This window comes from Crocodylus porosus, unplaced genomic scaffold (assembly GCF_001723895.1).
Source record: "Crocodylus porosus isolate Cpor-Errol unplaced genomic scaffold, CroPor_comp1, whole genome shotgun sequence".
NCBI classification, from domain to species: Eukaryota; Metazoa; Chordata; order Crocodylia; family Crocodylidae; genus Crocodylus; species Crocodylus porosus.
The window spans coordinates 29,774,043-29,782,896 of NW_017728913.1; the positions used below are offsets into that span (position 1 = coordinate 29,774,043).

The 8,854-nt window shown below is 41.6% G+C and overlaps 1 protein-coding gene across 1 annotated transcript in view; it reads right to left on the bottom strand.

The window, feature by feature from the left end:
- Positions 1 to 8,854, bottom strand: part of AGA (aspartylglucosaminidase) — a 21,314-nt gene that overhangs the window by 3,339 nt on the left and 9,121 nt on the right. Inside the window, exons 4-7 of the mRNA XM_019534648.1 lie at positions 5,665 to 5,777; positions 3,673 to 3,793; positions 2,024 to 2,099; positions 1,038 to 1,145 (exon numbers count right to left, since the gene is read on the bottom strand). Coding sequence (XP_019390193.1) covers positions 1,038 to 1,145; positions 2,024 to 2,099; positions 3,673 to 3,793; positions 5,665 to 5,777 — 418 coding nt within the window. The remainder of the gene's footprint in view (positions 1 to 1,037; positions 1,146 to 2,023; positions 2,100 to 3,672; positions 3,794 to 5,664; positions 5,778 to 8,854) is intronic.

Genomic DNA, 8,854 nt, shown 5'->3' on the forward strand with positions numbered 1-8,854 from the left:
GTGTGGGTGGGGAGGCGGTGACAATGTGTGGGGGAACATAGGGTATGTTGGGGAACTGTGTATATATGTAGGGGGTTGTAGGGGCAGGATGTGGGTGTGTGAGGAAGGGTGGAGGGGTTTGGGGACCCCCTGCACTCCCCTCACGGCACAGCAACAGGCGGACATGCCTCAGCTCTGGCCAGCGCTGCACACCCTTCACCAGGCAGTTTGTATTACCAGAGCTTCCTGCATTTGCCAGGCACAGGAGGGAAACCCTGCGCGCTGAAGCCAGTTGCCTTCCCCACCTCCCAGAGGAAGGAGCCTGGGGCTTCCCTTCAGTGCCTCACAACTCCAGCGGGGCAGGCAGTCAGCTCCAAAGTATTAGAGTGAACAATTACTCATTTGTGTGAATTAGTTTCAAACTACTACGGCAGATCCCTTGTAAGCAGCAACCTGTTACCTCAAGAACTGAATATTGTAAACACGTATCTATGAGCCTTCCAATAAAGATCACTTGCAAGATGTGAAAATAGCAGTCAATAAAGTTTTAAGCAGGGTCTGCAAGAATAAGCATACCCTCCTTCTGCCTCTATTTCCAGGTGTAAATGAGACATAATTATATATAAATCCCAGGACAAAAAAACCCAATAACTTATGGCCTCTTCCTCATTTCCTCAAACTTTGTTTGTTCCCACAAGTAACACTAGGGACCAAACAAGACATTTTGGTGGAGGACATATGGTGTTGGAATTTGCTCTGTGAATCCCAACACTGTCAGCATTCAAGGAATTTGTCATGAAGTAGGGAAAAGGAAATGAAAGAATTCATAATTGATATGTCATCTCCAAGACAAGCTGTGGAGAACACAAGTGTTTTGTTTTGTTTTTTTAAAGCCATGGTGATTGGCCCTAATGTCTCCTTTTTCCCTTTCTGCATGCCATGCTGTGCAGTAAACCAATAAACAAACAAGTCTTCTTAATAAATCATTCTGTGTGTTAGTTTTTATTCCACAACATTTTTCCAGGGAGACTTCAGCAGTTTCCCCAAAAAGGACAAACCTGGGTAAAAATCGCATCATGATATCACCATCTCCAGTGGCTGCAGCTCCACCAACTGTGCTATCAGCATAAGCTCCAGCTCCAGCTATTGGAGAGTCTCCTACACGACTAGATAGTGAAAGGGAAAGAAACCCACAAAATTAATTGGACAGTTGGTTATAATGGGTCAAATTCAGTTACATTAAGTGTATCTTCACTGCAGCTCTCTCAGTTTCATTGGTATATGAAAATAGCTGGGCCCAATATGTAAAGGCAATTGTTTAATTCCTCCTCTGTTTCCCCAAATAGAATATAGCATCATTAAAAAAGTATTGTTCTTAGTTTCATATGCCAGATTTCCCTAAACACACAACTTGTTAATGTTTTCTCACACCACAGTATAAAGATCAGCATTATAGCATACTATAAAAACCACACCAAGAAAATCATCATAACCTAGTGAAACAATGCCCAACTCTAACCTCAGCCTTCACTATTTGGAAAAGACTCTTACTCAAAATAAAAATGTTTGCACACATGTACGCAAGCCCTACTGTATTTATGGTGTGGCTCCTGAAGTCCAGAAGATATTCATATGGTCAAATTTATCTTCAACAGGAATAATTTTTAAAGCTTTTTTAGCTTTAAGAGTGAAAACGTATGCAGTGATCATCAATAAAAAGACTCTCAAGTCTCTACCATGGTAATAAAAGCAGAAAGTAGCAAACCCACTACACTTAAAGAACCTAATTTTGTTTCCATTTAAAAGTCAATAGCAAAAGCAGACTCAGAGAATGTGTTATATTTATACATAAAATTGAAAAACAAGCCAATTAAAACGTTATTATTTGTAATGCAGGAGCACCAAGGAAGCCCAAATAGACACTTGGGGCCTTTTTTACTTGGTCACAGCATAAGCACAGTGTATAAGCAAAATTTAAACTTACATTGATTAAATCAGGTATTATAATCAACATACATATTTCTTCTGAACTAAAAATACTAACCCCTGTATTTTGTGGGTTGCACCATTTGTAGATGTCCCAGCAGCAACGTTTCCAGTCTCACCAATTACAATCATGCCTGCAGATTTTGACAAGAATGAAGTTTAATAGGAGTAATTCACATACATTTGACAGTATGAATGTGTCAGAACAGAACATTTTGACAGCACATTTGAAGGCCCAGGTTGCATGTGCAGTTGGGCACTTGAGCACCTTAATTCTTGATACACTGGAACATTTTAAAATTGATCTCTGGTTAACGAGTAGAAGACAGACGTGGGGGAGGGGAAATCCCAAAACAGTGCTTTATCAGAAGAGAAATCTTGCCAGTTTGACGCAGCTCGCCCATTGTATACAACTCTCACGCTTCAGTGGGGTTTTTGGTGCTTTTATCTAATAGCCGATTTAACTGGAAAGAAGCGCCAAAAAGCCCTGCTGAAACATGTGAGCTATATAGGCACTGGGTGAGACAGGCCGTAACTGATGTACTTCCTCTTCTGGGCATGCACTGTGTTCAGGGTGTGCCAAGCTGAAAGCAGTTTTTCTTTGACGTCTATAAGCACCCAAAGTACGTATATTTTAAATCCTTTACGAACATTTACTTTGGACAAATTCTGAAGCAGCTCTCATACCATATTGCATCTAGAAGCCCATATATTGGGGGGGGGGCGTGGAAACTTAGCTGTAGTTCAGTTTTTTAAATGCAATAGAGTTATCCATAAACAGATAACCCATCTACCTTGGCCTCCCCAACTTCTGCAATCTGGACACAGTTATGAATGTATGTCCTAATTCAGCAGAGGCATTTAAAGCCTGTAAGGAGCCTAACTGCCTTAAGTGAGATGTGTTTCCATATGCAAAGGGTTTTAGAAGGGGGTGAGGCACGGGGGCTCAGTACTTAATTTCTTAAGGGCTGCTTGGTACAGAAAACCAGTTGTCATACAAGAAGTCTTCAGTAACTACACTGGCAACAATCCAGAACAAAATGAGGGAGTTAAAATTTAACTAACAAAATATAGAAAGGTAACCTGGACTAAAGCATTTAGAATCAGCCTCAAGCCAGGAGTTCTGGAATCCTTGCTATATAAATATCACATATACCAATAAATACAAGAGGCTTTGGGGGGGGGCACTGCGCAGGGTGGGGGGGGGTTTACTTTTGGGAGATCATTTAGGGAGTATGTTCTATGATATGTTTTAATAACTTTATCCGTCTTTATAAATTTATCTGTTTTTTTATTGCAAGTCATGCTTGACGTCTTTTTGAGAGGGAAACTTTAAAATTTATGTATTTATTTATTTGATTTATAAGTACAGGCAATTTTATACGACCCTCCAAACAGGGGTCTCTAGCAAAACTCTCAGGTGCCTTTGTTACTACTACTCTTAATTTGTTTTAAGCATACCACTTTGCAGTAAACCTGTTGTTCCACCCAAAAGTTAAGTGGAGGAAAGATGTTAATAGGGTTTATAATGTAAGTTTAAGTTAACTAAAATGTTGTAGCTATCCCTTTACAATAGACACAAAGTTAAAAACAAAATGTTGAAAACATTGATGTGCATTTGGTATCCTGCCAATTTGAAAACTTTTCTTGTTATATTCAATTAGCAAAAATGAGTCTTTTAGCATAAAAGTTACCAAAAAACTTTACCAATAGTATCATGATTATGAATATTCATTTTTCTTTGTGAGATGCTCCACTCTTTTCTGTTATTTAATTCTTTAGCCCGTTTGTATGGTCCACAGGATTTTGAAGGATCTGGTATTACATTCTGAAATCAACATTTTATTCATAAACATAATGATATTACAGTAAAACTACATTTTAAAAAGCTACTGTAACAAATATCTTCAGTCCAAGTATCAGATACTTAAAATGACGATGATACAGCTGTACTGAAGTACAAAAGCTGAGAAGAGATGCATTCACTGAATGGTTTCAATATTGTTTGATGTAGAAGCTAGTTTCTATAATATGTAAGTTCATTTAAAATATCATTGTTGCTTCTTAGACTGGTAAAAGCAAGTTTACATTTCCCAGCAAAATGAAGAACTGTGAAAGTTTTCAGAGTTATAAAGACAAAGCAGGTTCCCTGTCTTTAAACTGGATTTTCTTCCTGAAAAGATGAAATACTATAGACATGACACTTTCAAGCAGAGGTAGAGGCAAGAAAACAGGTATCAATTGAAGACGGTTCAATTTTACATCGTCTCATATAAGAGACAGTGGCCATGTACTCATATACAGTTTCTACTAGAAGAGTCACCATGTTTTAGTAGAAACCACAAGCGTGCATTTGTCAACCTTTTCCTCCTGGAGCAAAAGTGGCTGCCCTACAAGAAAAATACCTTGCGAACAACCAGGTTTAATATTCCAGAGAGCATTTCTTCCGAAAGAATGAAGGTCTACATACTAAATGCTTAACTCCTCCTAGGGACCAAGTGGAGTGGAGCTGGGGTAAAGGTTCCTGTGCCCTCCCTGAACCCAGAATCACCAGTGTGGAGAAGCCATGTGGGTGGCACAGCACAGTCATCTCCTTCTCAACTACAGTTCCTCATATGAGAACTGTGCAGGGGCTTTGCCTCACCACTCCCTCTGCTTGGCTGTTAGGCACCAGGAGTCAAGCGGCAGGGAGCAGTTCACCTCGCTGCCTGCTTCTCACACCCAAGTTCCTAGAGTGAGAAGCAGACAGGAGCTTTGCTGCACTCTCCCCTGCATACTTCCCCTTGCCTTTCCCCAGGGGAACCACCTAGCAGGAAACAGGTTTTGAGGAGACTCTTCTTGGGATAACAAGGCAAAGTCCCTTCCTGCTTCTCACACTGGTGTCCTAAATGTGTGGAGCAGGAAGGGATTTTGCCCCACTGCTCCATCCCCTCAGCTCCCCAGCATCGGGAGCAAGCAGATGGAGCACAACTGCAAGTCCCTTGCTTCAGTCTCCCAGGAACAGGACTGCAGCAGCTAATGCTTTCCCCAGATTAAGGTGAAAGGGCAAGGAACAGTTGCAGACTCAACAGCTATATTTCTACCTCTTCCAGAATCATTTCTGGTGGAGGAAAATATCCAGCTCTACAAAAGAACATTTGTAGGCAACCAGTGTATATATACATACAATAACAAAGCGCACCATACAAGAAAAAAAAAATAATACAGAAATAAGGACACCACTCCACACAGAAAGACAAGAATAGTAATTAATTCTTACTACAGGGCCAGTTTTAGAAAGCAAACATCCAAGGAGTTGTATTAAAGTTAATAGGACCACTCACATGCCTAAAAAAAAAAAAAAAAATCACTCACAGGCTTAAGGAAATATCAGGGCCTTAATTTCTAGTATGGGATTTCATTTAGAGAGACTCTTGCATACAGAAATATGAAATCATGCTGCATGGTTCACAGCAAAGATGTGTTCCCAAATTCAGGAACAGCTTTATACTAAAGCTAAAGGTTAATAGAATTCTGCAGATCAGCCAAAAATCTTCTAGTCTCCAAGCATACCAATTGCAACTCCACAACTATTTTGTTGGTTAATGTTTCTTAAATTTAAACATTGTTTTCAGTATGTTGAAAGTAGCTAACAATACTGTGTATTCAAATTTCTAAAAGCAAAATAATATACTATTATAATAATTATATATACTATACCTTCCAGTAGTTTGGCTGGCAGCTTTGATTAAGCCACTTTAAATATATTGAAAGTGAGTTCTGAGTGGTTAAATCTTCATATGGAAACCCCATGCTCACAGCAAACAAGGAGGCTTTAACAGGCAAAAAAAGAAATCAACAACATTTTAATATACTTATATTATTATACAATAAATTTCCTTGATGATCATGACAACAAACGAGCTCATTTCCCTGGAACTGCAGAATATGTTCTTCAGAGAAACAATATCCGAGATTACTCTGATGTACCATTATAACATTCAAGTCTTCTTTTGCCAGAGGGTCTATAATCCTGTTCTTTTAGGGGTATGGATAATATATATCTTGGTTCTCTCTCCATTTAGAGTCCTACTTACATCTACAAGTATACTTTTAGTGAATTCAGGTTGTGTTACTGCAGAAAGGAACAAAACTGAACTGTTGCAATCAACTGGACATATACAACCGCTCAACCAAAATAGAATGTGCTACTTTAACTAAATAGATAAAAAGTAACAAAGTTACATTACTTTAAAATTCTGAAATCTTAACATTTTTAAAAGTGATGCCTGCAGAGAGGGAACAGATGCCCATGCCTCCCAAAGCCGCATCTCCCAACTTTTCATGATATAACAGTCTTATTTCCTACAGTTTTAAAAATGATTATTTCCTTATGTTAAGGTCTTTTCTATCCTTTGACATTATATAAAAGGCCCTACCAAACACCAAGAAAACTGATTCCCTATGCAGCAAGGAGCAAAAGCGTTTGTGAAAGCAAGCCAAGTTTAAAGCAAATAAATGGAAAAAGTTCTAGTTACTCTTTTTAGTTACAGTAAAGCACATTGACTGACATTTTAAGTCACCAGTCTTTTCATCATTTGATTCCTTTGATGTCTAAGTCTAAAAAAAGGACAATTATTTATGTACCGTTTATTTGTGTATTGCTTTTACAAAAATGTGCTTATTTAAGTTTTCTTGTTATGAAAACAGCAATTCTCTCATAATTTACTAATGTTCCAGTATCTAGAGTAAATAAGTATGAGACTACTGTGATAAAAGCCCGCTTACTCGTAAGTATCAACACCTCCCTTCTGACTTTCGTAGCCTGCTTTTTAGTCTAGGTGGTAGAGCCTTTATTGGGTTTTTTTTGATTTTTGTTTTTAATTACAGAAGTTTTTCACTAGGATTCTGGACTTTAGTTAATGGACTCATTGGCAAGAGAATGGGCAGTGAACAGGTCATGTTGGGATCACAGATGCTCCTCAAATCTTAACAATCAACCTTAAGTCCCCTTGCCAAACAGACGTATAGAATCCCAAATTTGGCCGTGAATTTGCACAGATGGTCCTTCACACCTATGCAGAGCTCTGTGCAGTATTCAGTCTTTAGTTACTCTTCTCTGCTAGCATACCTTAACCCTGTTCTGAAAGGCTCACATGATAAATTGAAAGAGTAGTTCTTACAAGCCCAGCCTGTAATAAGAAATTCCTAACTCCATTCCTGAGAGAGGAAGAAAGGGAGGGAATGGAGGCTTTAAGGAAGACTAAAGCCAAGTCTCTATACTGGGCTTTATAAACTCAAAAGCAGGAAGTGTTTGGCAGTGGAAGAGTGTGGAGCTCCTGGGGATGAAGCTGGGGAAGCTGAACTCCATAACCAGTTAATTATGAGTAAGCCCGGGCAATGGTGACAGTTGAGCAAAAACCAGCCGTGTCTAGGTGAGACCTATGAGTTAAGGCATTTGGTAGGGACTGATGCACTGTGAACATAGGTGACAGGTAGGCAGCATACGGTGGGGAGGCCCATATGCTCCACCTGACAGGGCCATCTCTGCCACCTATGCCGTCGCCGGCTTCTGTGGGGGCTCGCCAGCCCCGTCCTCACCACCAACAGCTTCTGCAGGTGTTTGCCAGCCCCACCCCTGCCACCAACAGCTTCTGTGGGTGTATCCCCACACTCAGAAGGCATCAGTCACCCATGACTGTGAGGCATTATAGCAAAAGGAGCTTGGATTGTGAGGCAAGCTCCTTTTTCTGGTTGTGATGGGAGTAGGGAGGCTGCAAAAAGGGTACTCTGTTGGAGTTTTCAGACTGCTTTTTGATCTGCTGGTCTGATGCAGAGCCGGAAAACCCTTCAAAATGATTTGGCAGGCAGAGCAGAAGTCCAAGAGAGATAGGATACTATAAGGGCCTAGGAAGGGGGATCTATCTGTATGATACAATCAGAAGAGACACTTAAAGTTACTGCCCTCTGACAAGACTAAAGACATACTCCCAAAATAAAACCAGAAGGCATGGTAGGCAAGTGAGTGAGGTACTCAGGTGTTCCACAGCACACACTGACCTCTGTTCTAGGGGTACCTGCTGCCCCATAGAAGTCAGCAATGTTTTTGGACGGAGTGCCAAAAACACCCCAGCCTCGACTTAAGATGTTGGTATGTCAGGGCAGAGGGTGGGGGAAACTGCAAGGGACCCAAGCCTTGTTGTGGCAACAAAACCACAACCCCTTCCCTGCTATTAACCCGGAGGCGTGTACACACCTGCCACCTGCGAGATTGGGGCTCCACCGACCTCAATGCAGCTGTTTTCAGCCTCCCCACTGCCTACTTGAGTATCTTGCAGCTTCCCTGCCAGCCCAGAGCACAGGCTGGCTGTGGCAGGCAACAGGGAGGCTGAAAGCCACTGCACTGAGGTCTGCAGAGCCCCAGCCCAGCTCATTGCTGGTGGCAGGTGCACACACATCTCTGGGTGGAAGACAGGAGAGGGGCTGGGTTTGTGTTGCTCTGGCTCCTTCCCACCGCATACGCAGAGGTGCACATGCAGCTGCAGCCAGCTGTGGAGCCTGGGTTGCTCACAGCAGGCAGTGGGCAGGCTGCGAGTAGGTATAAAATGCTTAGAACAAATTAAGGAAAATATAGCTAAGGCACTTAGAGCAGGAGCAGACAAAATATGGCCCGAGGCACTTTCACCTGGCCCGAAGGCATCCACAAATGAATTGTATCCTGCCTGGCCCTTCTGCCCACAAGGGTGGGAGTGAGACCCCTAGGTATATATACAACCCCCAACATACCCTACTGGGGCTTGCTTCCACGCTTATGGGCCTGGCCCAACCAGCAGCAGCCGCCCCCAAGGGACCTGCTTGTTTTCCCCAGCATCCTACTTGCTCCAGGCAGCAGCTAGAGAAGAGGCGGGGG